The sequence below is a fragment of the Sinocyclocheilus rhinocerous genome, unplaced genomic scaffold, assembly GCF_001515625.1.
Source record: "Sinocyclocheilus rhinocerous isolate Xijiao unplaced genomic scaffold, SAMN03320098_v1.1 scaffold8, whole genome shotgun sequence".
NCBI lineage: Eukaryota > Metazoa > Chordata > Actinopteri > Cypriniformes > Cyprinidae > Sinocyclocheilus > Sinocyclocheilus rhinocerous.
In genome coordinates this window covers 1,111,396-1,129,088 of record NW_015666800.1, presented here as the reverse complement: position 1 = coordinate 1,129,088, position 17,693 = coordinate 1,111,396, and the positions used below count along the sequence as shown (strand labels likewise).

Sequence of the window (17,693 nt, the reverse complement as noted above, 5' to 3'; positions counted from 1 at the left end):
TATATATTACTGACACAAACTTTTGAATGGTAGTGTATGGTAGTGTATACTGTACTCTGACAAAACATAAAATATGCTGTTGTATATGCTATATACAGGCTATATATGCTATATACAAGATGTCACATAAATGCTTAGGAACCATCAAAACTTCAGGAACTCCATAGACTGTCCGTTACTTTATCTAGATGAAGACACTTGAACTTTTGATTGGATAGATGGCCTACCATAATTATTTAAAACACCATGGGCGAGCTGCCTGAAAGTTAGAGAATCCTTCAGTACATTTGTAATACTCCATCATGATTTTAAATGGGATCTGCCAGACCAATACACAAGTACAGAAATAACAATATAATTTGTCCTAAATAGATGTTGCCCTTACAGGCTAATCCTCTCCAACTGAGAAATTCAGAGGATTTGAGAAGAAACCAAAAATGTTCTCTCAGACCAAATCAAATCTCTCTTAACAAGAGCAATAAAGCTAACCCAGTTTAGCATCAAAACATGTTTAAAACTCTAAAAAGCATCCAAAAGCATACAATACACCAGTTATTTGCAGACTAAAAACAAAACAATGGTTCTCTTAAATAAAGGAGATCATATGTCTTTTGTAAGAGTATTGCTCTTTATCAGTGAGCTTGTGTTTTAGAGGAAGTTTGCTCTACACTTTTGTTAGTTTTTTTTTTTTTTTGCTATTGCTAGTGGTGCTTGCATCATTTTTACTATTCCTCATACAGGCTGTTAGCATTTTCAATAACACTAATACAATGAAGAAATATAACTACCAGAAAATCAAAGAAACTTGTGACTGCATAATCTGGCAACCCCAAAACACCATAATGGTGGCCAGTTTTGTATAGGTGAACACCACTCTCTTTTTCCAGAAAATGCACAAAATTTTTTCTCTGCTCTTTTTATCCATTGAGAAAATGTATGAAGTCTAAACAGGTCTGAAAATGATTTAAGTCTGGTCCACACAGAATTTTTTATTTTTTTCGTTTTTATGTTTTTAGAATGCAGTGTTATGTGTGAGATGCTGCAAAAGACATGTGACGTGAGCGCAATGGACAAACATGTCCATCTAGCATGTTAAAAAACAATGCAAAAGCAGTGCAGTGAAATAAAATGAAAAAAAAGTTATTTGTGTAAAGCCCCTAATTCGTATTCCTACATACACATTTATGCAGGAATAATGTACAGTCAACTGGTTGTTATTGCAAAATAAACCACAACAGGGTGATCAGGAGCCTGATGCGAAGATGAACACTGTAACAATATTACTATATAATATCAATACAAGTTCTCTAAAATCACTTTCATAACAATCTATAGTCGCAAGATGGCACCTGTTGCAATTGAATGAAAAAGCTTTTTTTTCAATGCAAATAAGTCCTGAAGAAGCCAGGATGTTATCAAGCTTTGTGGGAAAGCCTGGGACAGAAAATATGAGTAAGCGACAGAAATTTCCAATTTGAGGACCGGAACTAATTATTGTATAAGCTATAATAAGTATGTGCACAGTGCTTAGGTAATGTATGCAAAAATGTTAGCAGGCTCACAGTATGCAGCAATGATTAAAAGGGACAGAGGACATTACTGATGCCTGACTGAACAAAACTCATTTAAGAAGAATATACTTGCAAGCTTTGGGGAAATTTGCAACCTTGTGGTTGTGGAGCTGTGCTGCCCTAGATGTAGGTTGAAGTAACTGTTTTATGCATATATATATATATATATATAGAGAGAGAGAGAGAGAGAGAGAGAGAGAGGGAGAGAGAGAAAGAGAGAGAGAGAGAGATTTTTACATGGTGTTTAAATTTATAGTAATAATGACAACTAACTTTTGGCATTCAAGGATGAGTTTAACTTGCCAAACTGCCATGCTAAATTTTGGTTCACCTCAAAGCACAGGGCCTAAATTTACTTTTTGCCCTCATCAAAATGCAGCAGTTAGTCTTTCACAGTTCCCCACTAAACAGAATAGGTGAACCCATTTATCACTTATGTGAAAACAAATCGTCTGACACTATAAGACTTTCTCAGCACTGTTACATAATGAAAGATGAAAATAGGATGAAACGTTTAGCATGTTCTAGACATTATGCAAATTTGTGTTTGTTTCCTTCTAAACTTTTATCTAAACCAGGTCACTAAAACCCAAATGCAGGCAACTGTACACAGTCAGTACTTCTCACTGTACTGCAACAAATAAATGATACCCTAATCTAATGAATAAGTTAAAGCTTGATTATGCTGTGGAGCGGGGTGAAACGGGACACTTTTTACATCTGATCCTTTGCCAGGGAATGAATCGTACCATGAAGCAGCAACAGGCAGAGCGGTACCGACCTCACCCAAAAGAAAGACTCACTGGACAGAGACCGTTCAGAATGAGTTCTCCTGGGATTCCTAAGTTCAAACGCTATATAAAAATGGGAGAGAAAACAAGCCTGTGAAGGACAGGAGATCCCAAGAGGGTTTACCTAATTTTCCATTTCAGAGCTTTCTTGCTGGAAAGGATCCTTCATGTGCAAATGAGACTGGACATAAACGGAACAGGCTCAGCACAGAACTGCTCTACAGAGGGTCCATCAACCCTTGTGAGAGTTACAGTGAGACCGAGTCCTCTGATGAGCAACGATCCAGCACTTCTTTAAGTCGTGAGGAAACCTTTCAGGCTGGGCTATATGGCAAATCAGCCAGCTCCCTTGGGATGTGGAGAGTAGGCTGAGAGGTGCCCACACAGGAAGACTAGGAGACCCACACAGAGAAAATAGCTGAGGAAACAAAGAGATAATTTGAGAAAAAAGGAGTGAGTAGCGCCTCTAACAGGAAGAGGGTGCAGTTGAACACCACCAGCTTAACTGGAAATGGGTGGCTGCCACTAAGAAAGAGAGCTGTGGATGTGTAACAACTCTGAATCAGGTATAACAACACAATCTTACAGTAATTCACAACAATTTTACGGTTTGGCAAATTGGTGGCTAATTCATATGAATTCCTACAACGCCATTTGTTTGTTAAAATGAGTGAGTGGTTCTCACTAAAAAATCATGCAGATTTATGCTACAAGCTTTTGTAGAATTGTACAGTAAGAAAGTTATTTCCCTTAACCAGGAAATTAACGTTCTTAGAATTGACAAGACAGTTGACCCTGAGAGGTCAAGTAAATATCTACAGCGGATCTAAAATATTCATAATTAATTGTAACTAGTTATGATTAATTATTCATATTTCCCATGAGCTGATTCGTTACATGAGTTACAGTATACTTTTCTTAGAACAATGCTAAATAGCCAACATAAATATAGTATATACTGTATATGAAATGGTAAGCCTATAATTCGTTTTTTTTAATTAATATATTTAGGCTTGCAAAGCATTTAATATCAGTTTTTTTGTGTCTAGTGCAAAAGGCTTAATCATTTTGCAAATAATTGTGAATATTGTCGGGTCTATGCAGTTTATGATGATATTAATATTAATAAATTTAATTAACATCAATTTCACTGCTGAGGTTTAAAAACATCTTATACTTTTGTATGATAAGCAATTTTGGCATTTGGTTGGGGTGCCAAAATCCTGGAGCAAAACTGGTTGAGAACCAATGGTATTACTAATGTTTCTGACACATACTGTCATAATATAGTGTATAGGTTTCTTTACTGAAATAATAAAATAAATATAAATTACAATATGAAATTTATTTAGTTCAGTATCAGCAAAACAAAATTATTATTTCCCTATTAAAACGTTATATAAACATTATTATTTTTTCCCTACTAACACAGTGTTACAGGTAAAAATGAACCACTGTTTGAGCTGGCTTTAGACATACATATAAAGTGGCTCTAAATCCATTATTCACAACTTTCCTAGAAGCATTACATAAACATCACGCCACCTTTTGTCGAGGGATTATGAGACTGTTGGCATAAAGCATTTTTTTCAGGCTGGTGGAATGTTCCTCCCATTAATGTGCTCTGTTTTGTGGTACACCTGTTGAATAGCCTCAGGGAAAATCCAAACCATGACTATTATCACTGTCACTGTCTGTGTCAGTCTACACAAATATGACACGTGGCCATTAGTCCTTGTAAATGTATTACACTGATCCCATAAGCATGCATGTTGAGATGAGGATGATGATCTATGGTGACATAAGAGCCTGTTAATTAATTGGTTGATGATGTAGTATCTTGAACAGTAGAGATTGGCATTGCTAGTACCATGCTCTAGCAGTTGAACTACAGGAACTCAAAAACTAATTAAAAAATAAATACAATAATAATGTAAAGATTGAACACAAAACATGACTGAGTATTAATCAGTTACAAATCATGAAAGAAAAGATTTGCTTAGTATTGAATCAAAGCGTTAAGCTTTGGTTTAAAAGCTCACCATCTTGCAGATGGACATGTGTATGAATCAAAAAGAAAAGTACAAAAATATCTGGCTTGAACTGAAGGATCAATGGAAGTCAAATAGTGTTTTGAGCCTCAGAATGGAGACTTCTAAATGTGTCAATCTGCCCTTCCAACAGATTAACTGAGTAAGCGACTTAGAATTAGACTTTTAAAGCATTTGATAGCACTATTCTGACTAATTATGGCTTATTAAAAATAAACTGAGAATATCTGGAAGACATATTTCCAGCCTCAGCACATTTCCCCTCATTTCTTCTGAGTCACAGATTAAAATATGACTGGGTGAGTCTCAATCCATTTCCTCAATCTTATTCAGAACCTGTAACGTATGGTTCCATTAGCAGTTCTTGTGTGTACATTCTTACAGCGATGAGGACGGAACACCATAATAAAAAATCACTATGAGCGAGTTTCCCACAATATTCAATGGTGCTGTAACAACGCTTTTGAATCTGCTGCATGAAACAGTCAGCGCTACCCATTTACACTTTAAAAAATAGTTTTACAAAGTTGTAAAATAAATTTTGGAGCACGTTTTATGAGAAAATACTATTTCAGTCTTTCTACTTCAAAATGAAATTTTTAATGTGCTACTTGCTGATTCTTTGTAACTGTCTGTGAAATTTACTAGCATTTCTGAGTGAAAATTGTTCCCATGCAATTTTTTTTTTCAGTGTAGTCCAATTCCTGAATGAATGACTCATAATGCATTTCTTTTTAGCAAATCAGTAACAAATAGTGCAATCTGTTTAATTTGATTTCCGAATAAATTACTCTAAATGTGCAGTCACATTTACTGCTTTTCGGCGAATTTTCATTGGTGAAATCCAGTCATTTTAATTGGAGTACACATGATGTGTGAGGACAAAATATTTCCCTATGAAGATTTTGCAACAGGTTTAAGTTGGTCATGCAGATTTGTCGCGCTGACCGAATGAAATATGCTTGGTTTGAAAATGACTTCTCTGTGAGCTGTGTTTCCGACACAGGTTCTTGGCAATACATTTAGCTAAACTGGTGGTTCATGTTTTCGTAAAATCTGCTTAAACCCCCACTAAAGGTTACATTTAGAGCTGGGGATAGGGTTTGCCTAGTCTCAGCCTCAGACGTCACACCCATGGACCGTTGGCTGAACATCTGATGCATATGGCACACAAAATTGGAAACACTTCAGGAGTTTCGAAGTCGTCATCTGATTGGTTGAATTATACTGGATTTCTGGGAGACGTGTGTATCGCGTTCTTTAACGTTCTGCCTGGAAACAAAGATGGCGTGATGCCAAACCCCCTGATGGAAGAAGAAAATCATCATATTTACAACTGTGACAATGAAGGTCCCAGACCTTCTGCCATTAGTCTGAAGGTCTGGCTACGTGAGACTAGGGTTCGCCTTACTTTTTTCCCCAAAAAAATCTTACATTTCCTCATCGATCACATCATACAAATTCATATGAAATGACCACCTTGTAAAATATTAATGTTTTGATTGGAGATTGGGTTGTGCAGTTCATACATCAATAGATCATTGACAAAAGACAAAGGACCTTTTTTGACGGTGAAACCTTACTTCTATTTAGTGAATCAAAACTGCTCAACCAGTGTAGTCTAAATTTACAAATGAATGACTCTTATGTTTTGTTTTGTTTTTTAAACATACAGCACAACCAGTGTAGTTTAGTGGATCAAGGTCCTTTATAATGGCCAGATTTCTGTTCACAACTGATTCACATAATAGGGAACTAGGGATTGAAAAGAGACACAGCATATGTTTGATGCTCTCTGCAAAATGGAATCATTTTTGCCTGAATACCTATGTTTGAGGACCTATTTTGCCCATCAAATTCTAATAGATTTACAAGATGAGACTAGCTTTCAACAGACTGTCCTGACTTATTATAACAGGAATTAATCAAGTGGCTGAATTATCATTGTAATCAAACACCTTGGAGTCAAAGCAGAGATTTGCTTTGATACAAAGCGACAGCCTATCAGGGAGTCTCACCACACCAGAGCCCCCTCTTTGTACCTCCCCTGCTGTTATAGCTGGCTGCTGATGTGTTTATTTGTGTGTGATGGTGCTTAGAGATGTTTCCCTAACCAGCTGCAATGCCCCCATGGCATCATCCCATTCCCTCTGCATGTGAATCAGTGTATTCACCCATCACAATGAGCTCTGGAACAACAACAGCACTGCACAGACCACATATTGTTCTCGACTCAACAGCACTGGGGAGAAGCCAGAGACATGCTTGATATCACATTACCAACACCATGTTGGTTTATGCTTTAATCCAATGCAAAACCCAAAGCAGCTTTGATGGTCCAAAATAATTCAGATGAGAGAAGAGTGAAAAAAAAGTAATGTGACGTGTAGCCAAGTATGGTGTCCCATACTCGGAATTTGTGCTCTGCATTTAACCCATCCAAGTGCACACACACTGCTGAGAGTATAACACACACACACATACACACACCAGAATAGTGGGCAGCCATTTTTGCTGCAGCGCCCGGGGAACAGTTGGGGATTCGGTGCCTTTCTCAAGGGTTTCACCTCAGTTGTGGTATTGAGGGTGGAAGAGTCATCTCTCATTGGGTCATTCACTCTTCCCACCTACAATCCCTGCCGGTACCGAGACTCAGAACCGTGACCTAGGTTACAAGTCCGATGCTCTAACCATAAGGCCACGACTGCCCCCTATGAATATAACGAAACAAATGATTTAAATCTGATTCTTTGCCCATCAATTGTTTTGAAAGGAGTTAAATTCTCAACTTTATAGGAAGCAGATTTTAGTGACCCAATATACCATACCAAATTTTGTTATAAAACTGTTAAAAATATTAACAATAACATAGGTTGAATGGAAGGAAATCTTAATAATAATATTAAGACTTAATAATTTTACACTGTCTTTTAGTTTGAGTTTAGTTTGAATGTTTGGTTTCTAAAGATCTTTTGAATTTTGATGATTTCACACTATCAGTAGCCATATTCAATTCAATTCAATTCAAATTTATTTGTATAGCGCTTTTCACAATACACATTGTTTCAAAGCAGCTTTACAGAAAATGCATGTGTCTATACAATTTAGAGTGATCTTTTATCAGAAGTGAATGTGTCCAAGTAATGTTCATTTCACAACAGTTCAAGATAATAGAATCATACAGTTCGCTAACATGAATTAATTTTAGGCAGAAGCTTATTAAAGCGATTGTGATCATAATGATTACAATATAGAGACATTTTGGCTGTTGTGCATGTCAATTCAAGTTAGCATTATCTGGGGTCTTCATAGGGGTCAGCATCATCTCTTCACAGGTGTTGGATCATCTGAAGTCTTTCTATGAGGCTGGATTCACGCTGGAGCTGGCGTAATCTCTGGTTACTTCAAGACGGGCAGGAACAGAAAGACAAATGGAAAAGAATTAGCGTAGCTGCTGTTCATAACGTTTCAAGCAAAAAATATGATTGTGACTTGTTTGTGATCTGATCTAACTAGGAACAAGGGTATGGGATTCATTATGTGAATGCTTGGCTGAAGAGATGTGTATTTAATCTAGATTTAAACAGAGAAAAAGTGTGTTTGAGCCCCGGACATTATCAGGAAGACTATTCTAGAGTTTAGGAGCCAGATGAGAAAATGCTGTACCTCCTTTAGTGGACTTATCCTAGGTACTACTATGATTTTGAGCCAGTATACTAAAGTCCAGAGTTTCGTGACCTTAAAGAGCGTGATGGATTGTAGGGCATAAGAAGATAGAAGAAGTTAAACATACAGGAGCTAAACCATTTAGTGCCTTATAGGTTAGTAGCAATATTCTGAAATCAATACAGAACTTATTATTATTATTATTTTTTTATTTAGTCGTTTAGCAGACTTAATAGGCAACCAGTGTAGAGATGATATAGAGATGATACAATGTAGAAATGATATTGTGTATTGTGTTCAGGACAATATGTGCAACACCTGTGGCCGAATATGTGCCTCAAGGATTGGCCTCTATTCTCATCGTAGGACACATCAGCAGCAACTGTGACGAGATCTGTTGCGTCGACAGCTCAGACCAAGGCAATTGTAATCTGTCTAGTATATTCGTGTACTTTATAGTTTTGTCCATAATTTTTAAGGATATCAACCTGTCTGTGTTCAGCATATACCTAATTCAGCCAGTTTTTACCAAACAACAAAAACAAAATGTTGGATTTGACAGCTTTGACATGAACAACAAAAGGTATGGGATGTGTTTTCTCCTACCCTTCATATTTTGCTATCAAAATATAGGATTATATGTATTATAAGATTATATATTATTAATATATCATTGTTTTCCCTGCTGTCCTGAATCAGAACAGATTTGCGACCCATTTTAGGGTCACAACCCCTCAGCTGAGAGCCACTGCTGTACATAATACATGTCAGGGACAAAGATAAATGGTAATGAGTGGAGAAACTGTTAAATTATATGGAATAAAATACTACTGCTGATTAAAATCCTAAATTCAACACAGAAGTATGAAAACAGTTATTAAATTTCTAAATCTGCAACACACCAACTCATCGCAGATGGTCCGCAGTGACTTGGCAGTCTCACATAGCAAGCAATTTCCCCCACAGATGCACCCTCTTGAGCCTTTCCCTATTTTACATATGAATCCTCAGGTCAGGGCAAGAGCCATGACTGTTCAGCCCCCTCTGATGATAGCAATCAGTCAACGTAGAGAGGCACATCCAATATTGGCCAGCTACTCTTCAGAGACAGATCAGCTGTTCGTACAATTCCCCTCACTGGTTCAACACAGATAAAGCAGAACCAACAGAAAACAAAGGCAATGAATGCATAATTTTCTTTTTCACATGTTTTATGGTTCTCTTCCTTTTGCATCCTCTGGGTGTTTCGGTTGTTGAGCTACAGCGCAAGAGAATAAGATAATGAGTTTTGTTTCAGAAGATAGATGGGGAAATTTAGTTGGTTTGCATAGCCTACTGTACATGTTTGTTTAAAGAGGGTGACCTTAATGTCCACAATCACCACATGTTTAGGGTTTCCAACCTTCCAGTATAAAACAGAATCATCTTGTTTTTAAGGGAACATAATCACATAAATCCACATGGGATGTAGTTTTCCGCCTATTGCTGCAGTATGTATTAAGTTTGATTCAGTTTTGCTGTTACATTTTCCTCCGCTGAAACTTGTAGACCTGTTGCCCATTAGGTAAAAGAGGGGTTTTTGAAATTACAAGTTATTCACAAGTATTACTTTTGGAGTTACTTCCCAAACACTGCCTGAAAATGACAGCCACACTTTAAATAGATTTTTAATGCCAGCTTTCGGGCAGCAGTTATTAGTGGAGACCAATGAGTATGCTGTCAACCATGGCAGAGGGTTGAACAAGAATGTCCATTGTTTTGCTATTAAATATTTAAATGACGTAAGCTGATATGGCAGCTGGAGGGTTAACAGGGCTGTTCATGATAAACAGCATGCCACAGTGTGAATAAGCAAAAGCTTTTCAGTACTTGGTAATTGTTTGGAATGACAACTACTCATGAAGTAACTATATGAGAATAAGCTGGGAGCATAAGAGTAACAGGTAGGCTAAAATACTTGAAAACTCTCTCAAAGTGGCGTGGTCACTGGATAATAGTGCCAGCTCATGAATAATTGAAGTAAAGGTGAGCAGACATGAGTTGCTTGCGCTGACAAACGAGCGGCGCGTGCTCGTTTCGTTTTGTGTTGTGACGTAATTCGGCTGCTGCGAACCGGTTAAATCGAACGATTCGTTCGCGAACCGGACATCACTACTGCGAATGCGTTCGAGCTTGTATGGCACCTGTGTGACCACACTTTAGGCGAACTTGTGAACTGCGTATCTAATAACTATGAATTACGTATTTATGTTTTCCACAGCTTGAAATGTAAGAGGCATGCGCTCAAACTTGCGGCTCAGAACTTGGAAGTGCTCTCATCAGTCGACTCCCAACATTAATGAGGTAAGAGAGATTTAAGCAGCGAATTACAGGTATACATACAGTAGTAGAATGTATCGGATTGGGCTTGAACATTTTGAAAGTGTAATTTTAAGTTTTCAAAAGACATACAGGTGAATCTCAAACTGACAAAACGTGTCCATAATTTTATGGGCAAATTCATAGTATACCTAATAAACTTATAAACTTGTAAATACCTTTTGCATCAACCAAGAGATAATGTGGCCCCTTATTTGATTATGTATTAATGATGACTTGTAAAATTAGTGTTATTTCACATGTGTGTCAATTTCTTAAAATATCATAATATTTGCCTATTATAAGAACTCATTTAAAACTATACTAATTAATTTACAACAAACATATTTGTTTCTGTAAGACATGCATAAAAGCTACAAATAAAAAAAAATAGTTCAAGTTCATCCTTTCTGCAGTAGTTACATGCATAATATTCAGCCCTCTAATCTAGTAGATCTAAGATTATAGGTATCAAAATTATTTAAATTGTGTAAAGCAGTGTGGAATATGATGATGATGATGTTGATGATGAACATTTTTATTCTTTTAAAAGTGTCTAAACTTAAATTGTGAAATTGTATTCAGGAAAGTACCACCTGTATTTGTTTATCACAATTTTTTTTTTTACTAAGTACTTTGTCTGTACAACATCATCTCACATTGTCCTTAATTTCTGGTGCATGTAGAAATTACAGTTTTTCAGCATTTGTTTTCATTATGTTGACTGAACGTTCACTCTGTTCTTGGTAATTGCTTAGTATTTCAATCTGTGAGCCAAAATTCTGTATAGTAAACTTTAGTCTTGTGGTGTGTGATCACGTTTTGGTAATAAATTTGGAGGTTGGCTATTGTAATTGAAAACAACCGTTTCAGCCACACTATTTGGCATTTCCTGTAAATCAGCAGTGATCCATTGCAAATAAAATTAAGGTGGCAACTGTGTAAATTAACAGTAATGTCTCAAACACTGTTGTATATTTTCTAAGGATTTCTGTTTTATCCAGCAGAGGGTTGTGTTTGTTAAACATTTTCTTCACAGTTTGTTTTCACACAGCATTTCTGTTGCCTTCAAATCACCTGAGACTTTTCTGACAGTATATTTATAGTTTTTCTTGGTTTATCTGTAACTTGCCAAAGTAAACATGCAAAGGTTTAGTCATGTGTTTTTCAGTTGTTGTAAATATACAGTACAGAAATCTGCGCAATATAGTTGCTATTGATATTTTTACTGCCTCATGATTTCATCATAAACAGTACGACTAACATGTCTAACATGTTATGTCTGTCTTTTTGCCTTTGGGTGAAATTCATATTTATAGAGGGGTAGTAAAAGGCCATAGATATCACAAATGCAGTACAACATCAGTTATTTCTTCTTCAGGCTACATGAATAGCCTGAAGAAGAAATAACGTATTTTGTACTGCATATGAGGATGTTACTGCTTCAACTTAAATGAATATTCAAACTAGTTCATGAGGAAATTCAATTTGTTTCTTGTCAATGAATTGGTCAAACCAGTTCATACAATATATTGGTATGAACAATTCATTAATGAAACCATCTTAAATTCATCAAATACATTCATTGAAAAGTCATGAGAACTCTGCCCTTGTACATCTAATATGTATTTAACCCAGAATATTTCTGTAATATTTTGTAAAAGTTGAAGCTTCATACTAAAGGTCTTATACTTCACAGGCAGTGGATAATGAGTATTGCTGGCACCAAAATGCCATGACACCATGGAGGAGTCTGAGGACTAGATTGGAGGACCCAGGGAGAGGAAGGCGAACACCCCTGTTTTTATCTGGCTCTACATCATTTGATGAACCTTGGAGATCAGAAAACACATCTAGTCCTTTTTTATTCCTGGGCCGGACACGCAGTGTCCCTGAAGCTCTCCATTGCTACAGTAGACCCACTTTACGGTCAAGCTTCTCCTCGATCACCATCACCGCTCGGAGTCTGTCTCCTAAAAGGGATTGTACAGCTTATTTAAACTCAACCTTTCGTCCTCTGAACATGCCTGACAGACCGCCCTCTCTCATGGCCCACAGAGAAAATAAAACCTTACAAATCATTGCTGGCACTCCGGTGCCTCCTAGACACAAGACAGTTGTGGTGACAGTGACCGAGAACAGAGAACAGCATTGTGCCAGCGAGACCCTCAGCAGTCCCCAAGCTCCACCAGTCCATGAGCACAGCTACACAGAGGAAGAAGACCAAACGGACTCTTCGCCCCCTTTAAAATGTCATATCTTCCGCTCCTGTGCACATCTGGAGCTCCTACCATCCAAGCTGTCCAAATCTACTCTGTACTTGGACAAATCCCTCTCAATCCCTCTTGGACAGACTTTGTATAGATCCACTCTGTCCCTTTCCCTTGGAAAACCATCTTTTACTCAGACCCCTGAGAAACCCGAAACGATAATTCAAACTAAAAGGTCCTACAGCGACTGGGACATGGCGAACATTGGCGTTGATGGAACAGAAAGGCTGTCCCAGCAACTGAAGAATGGTTCAACCATCAATGGCAGTGCCTTTAAAAATAATACTAGCTTCGGCTCCGACACGCGGTGTTCCACTTTAACATCATTGCCATTCAGAACAAGGTGCCACTCATCTTCTGCTGCCTTCAGACTGAATGGAAAGGCCAATGATGTCTTAGGGCCAACGCAGAGCAATCTAAGAGCCAGACAGGCATTCAGCGAGCCATCAGGTACCTATATCACCTCCCTGCTCCTCAGCAGCCATGCAAATGTATCCATCCTCTCTCTCTTTCTCTTGCTCTCATTTATTCTGCAGCATTGCTGCGACATTCCTTTCCGACACACTGTGTGATATCTTAACCAGTGCGGTTTCATTTCAACATCTCTTACTCTGGTTGCACACCTTCTGATTGGTGGCTCATGCATTGTTAATGAGATGGCCTTCCCTCAAGCTCCTTTGGGAATGGGAATGCATTGTCAGAAAAACTATAAATGGCTTTGTGAAAACAAAAGAATGCACCAAGAAAGTGAATAGAGTGTGCCAGCTCAAGTGGGTCAATCAGATGTCAGATAAAATGGCCCGCTGGTGCAAATTGGCAGAATAGGTTTAATCTGACATTATTTGATACAGAGTGCATGGCTGGGTATCCAGAGATGGAATGAAATCTGTTAAATCTGTAAGTTTGCTGCGAGGCAGTATTTTAGATTTTAACAGAGAGAGTCTTGATCTTGGAATAATGACAACCCAAACGTGTGTGTGTGTGTGTGTGTGTAAAATAGTATATCAGTCTGGCGAGTAAACAAAAAATTTTACTAGCCAATGGTGATTATATTGCCAAGGTGTGCGTTGAGGGTTGAATGAGATACTTTTCAAGTAAAGCCAAGTAGCAGATTGTAGCATTATCAGCATTTGATGCTGGTATTTTACAGTTATTTACCTTGCAGGACAACTAGCAGATGCACAGTCAGGACACAGATTCTTTTTTTATATAAAGGAAGTAGGGATGTGCAACAGTGATCGAGTACTCGAGTACTCGACCGTGATTCAGATTTTTTCATTATATCCATTACGGCCATGCCCCGCCCCCCGCACAAGCCCCGCCCCCGATTACTCGATTAATCGTTTTTGAAACCTATCGATGATCGAAATGAGAAATTTCCCAAAATGCCCATCCCTAAAAGGAAGAAGCAAGTGAGGGAGAGCTATTGAAAAGAAAATAGGGTGAGTTTCAATCTTCTTATGTGAGATGATGCATCATTGACTCCACATTACCTTGCACCTAAAATCTATTGGTTTCTCTGGCCCCTATTCTGACTCTGTACAACTAAACACATTTCCTCGTGATGAGTCGAAGGATAACATCCTCTCTGCAGCACACAGATCTTTTGCATGTCGTCCGTGAGGCGTGTGATGGCACGACAGCATGACTGGGCTCTGATGAACTAACACCAGCTACCACTGGAGGGGAGGGTGCACAAGGGCACTTAGCCACAAGTCTTAGTTTATTTATGAACCAATCCTTCACTGTCCTTTTGCAACCCTCTGCATCTGTCTTTTAAATCAGCCTGTCTCTTTCTCACTGATCCTGACATGCTTTAGTGAATAGCATTTTAACTTTTATTTCAGAGCCAATTTTAAATAAAATGGTGGACTCCCCTGTGATAATCAAGAGCTTGAATGTGCTCAGCGTGGAATGCCATGAAAATGCAACATCTTATTCTGCCTTTAGCGGATCAAGTGACAAGAGCTTCCAAAAGAACTTGCATGATATTCATGCAAACCTATTTTTCATCAATATTCCTGGTCTTTTTGACATATAATTTATCAGTAAATTATTGTTAAAAAAAAGGTCAGAAATCTCAGATTGGGGAATTCCAATCGAAATGACTGGATTTCACGAAAATTAGCAGTAAATGTGATACCACCTTTATTTATTTATTTATTATCAGCATATTGCTAATTGATTGCTAGGTGGATTTAATCAAACCCTGATAGAAAAAAAAATGTCCCGTCACATTTCCTACCATTTAATATGCATTGCTTTTAAATACTAAGAAGTTCACAAACCCTGTAGTGGACTGTTCAGCTGCATGTCTTACACTACTTCTATGTACCACTACTTCTGTGTATTGCAATGTATTAGTACTTATCCAGGTAAAAGTGTGTTATAGCGAGTGTTTGTCAGGTTGTGTGCTAAGGCACTAAGCTAACATCATTATTTATCTGTACATGAGTCCCTCAGGTGCATCTAAGGGCCCCTCATGAGGTCAGAACAGTGTTCCACACTGCTGAGAAAGTCAGGAGACTCACTGAGTACCCGGTTTCTCCTCATCTAACTAACTGCACCTGTGGGACCAAGACTGGCCAGGAGGACACAGGACACCAGTCGCTTAGCTTGAGGGTATGGTTTTACTGGAGGAATCTGGCTACCATCAGGTTTTCCTTAGGGTTTGTTCAGACAGGCAGTAAACAACAGATTTATTGGGGCATATCTGACTCAAATCCTTTTTTTTTTTAATCTGAACTGCAAAGATATTTGCAAACCATTATAAATACACCCAGGTGTGGTTTGAATTAGTAAATTATTTACTTGCAAAATATTGATACTGATAAGCTGATAATTATCCTCATGTTATGACTGATATTAAAATTCTATATTAACTTTTAATCTGAATTTTTTTTTACATAAAATACTAAAAATAAAATCAATTGTTTTAAATGCTACAACTGAATTTAGGCATCACAGCATTTTAATGTACAGTGTAATAAATTGGATACCCATTTTGAGATTTGCTAAAAAAGCAAAGAAATCCTCTCTGAATCAAATTTACTCAAGTTTACTTCCTTCCTGAACACACATATATGGCATATTATAAATATACACCCCAGCATTTCACTGTGGCACGAACCTTGTGTTCATATCCAAATGTGTGTAGGAGGCTCTTGAGCTGTTTCGTCCAGATTTCATCTCTCGCTCTCAGAATCGGGTGCGACGATTGGAACTGAGGGCCAGAGAGAGGCGGAGCTTACAAACAGCTGAATTTATCATGGGCGTGGAGACAGCTAACCGTAGGCGGAACTGCACCAAGCCACACCCACTTAGTGGTAAGATACTCTGTTTTCATGAGCATCCTTCCTATGCACAGTTGAAGGAGCTGTGGTGGAGATCTAGTGCTGCAGCAATGCAGTCTCAGTATTACTGCTATAACCATTCAACCAGGTATCAACAGTAGCAATGAACAATGAATTGGTAATGGTGCATCAGTGCGGCAAATGCCTGAGAAATGTGCCAACAGTGAGTATAAGGGTCATCATCTTCAGATTTTTAGGGCAAGCACATTGCAGTGAGACACATTATTGATGCCATCACAGGATGGCATAATTCAGCTCTGCAGTGAAACATATGCTGCATTAGAAGTTCGGTAATATCAGAACAAACTTGAGATGGGACAGACTTATTAAATGCAAACAGATACAATAGAGATCTCAAAGACCTCTGCATGTATTACTGCGGCCCTGTTGAGAATGAACAATGAATCTTTAAAAGTTAATGACAAGTACTGTTTCTCCTGCAGCTAACTGATGCCCTCTATTGGCTCCAATAGAATTCTGTAAAAATGTTCTCATTCATAAGTTACTGTATGTGCAACTGCAATATTTGTTCGGTAAGCTCATAAATGCTTAAACAGTTTATTGATTTGTAAGGCTAGGCCAATAAGGTAACAGACTAACATCCTTTAAAAAAAACTGAAATTGAAGAATAAAATGTAATGATTAAATATTAAGCTTTGTAACAACCTTTCCATTTCACTTTTATTTTTTATTCCCCTGCTGTATGTGTGTTTTGTAGATAACCTTTTCAAACCCAGGGACAGAGCCATCTCAGGCAAGGAGATGCAATGGAGATCCAGGCGGTGAGTTTTTGTGTACACACACTCATAATATCACACATGCATCAGTGCTAATCATGCACAATATGACCCCTTTCTGAAAGGGACAGTGTTTGTTATCTCTCTGCTTGAATAAAAGCCACCAGATCATGAAGTATAGTGGATAAAAGCATATATGGACATATATATCAATATCATATATGGACAGTATATCTAGATATTTCCATGTGTGTTTGTCTGTTTGGATGAAAAGTAGATGAATCACTTCCTTCTTGCACCTCCAACTCACTTTTTTCATGTCATTATGCATTCATCATCCTCAGTCTGTGCTTGCAGGATTTACAACAAACTCCCTGAGGTGACCAAAAAGAAGGAGGAGGAGAGGAAGAGGCTGGTGTTGGAAACCAACAGACTGAGGGCAGAGGTGTTCAAAATGGTTAAGCTTTAAATCTCACTCTGCTTTTTTTTTAAGGCTTATAGATTTTAATGAGTTCCACCATTAAAAACAATATTCACAGTTTTACTTTTATTTACATGTATTTGTTTAGCTTCTGTTAATCTGTCATAAAAGCCAACAATATTCATAATGTACAATGCCAAGTTTAATATACAGTATATGGTAGATTAGTACACAAGCTAGAGCAGAAGAGAAATAAGATTTTTTTGCTGACACTTTACAATAGTTTTATTTGTTAACAGTAGTTGCAGAAACTACATCAGGTAACATGAACTAACAATAAAAAATACTTTTACAGAATTTATTAATCTATCATTATTTTCTAATACATTAAAAAAGGTCAAAATGTTAACATTAATGTACTGTGAACATGAACAAGCAACAAATAATTATATTTTTATTAACCAACATGATCAAA

The 17,693-nt window shown here is 37.6% G+C and overlaps 1 protein-coding gene across 2 annotated transcripts in view; it reads left to right on the top strand.

Moving 5' to 3' along the window:
- Positions 1–10,252: 10,252 nt before the first annotated feature.
- The window catches only part of LOC107733107 (uncharacterized), a 14,878-nt gene continuing 7,437 nt past the window's right edge, over positions 10,253–17,693 (top strand). The window contains exons 1-6 of one of the 2 annotated variants that reach the window (XM_016544599.1): positions 10,253–10,422; positions 12,137–13,157; positions 15,163–15,329; positions 15,910–16,033; positions 16,779–16,842; positions 17,155–17,254. In XM_016544599.1, the coding sequence (XP_016400085.1) occupies positions 10,357–10,422; positions 12,137–13,157; positions 15,163–15,329; positions 15,910–16,033; positions 16,779–16,842; positions 17,155–17,254 (1,542 nt within the window). In that variant the 5' untranslated portion in view covers positions 10,253–10,356. Of the gene's footprint in view, positions 10,423–12,136; positions 13,158–15,162; positions 15,330–15,864; positions 16,034–16,778; positions 16,843–17,154; positions 17,255–17,693 lie in introns of both variants that reach the window. The other variant, XM_016544598.1, reaches the window with a different exon arrangement.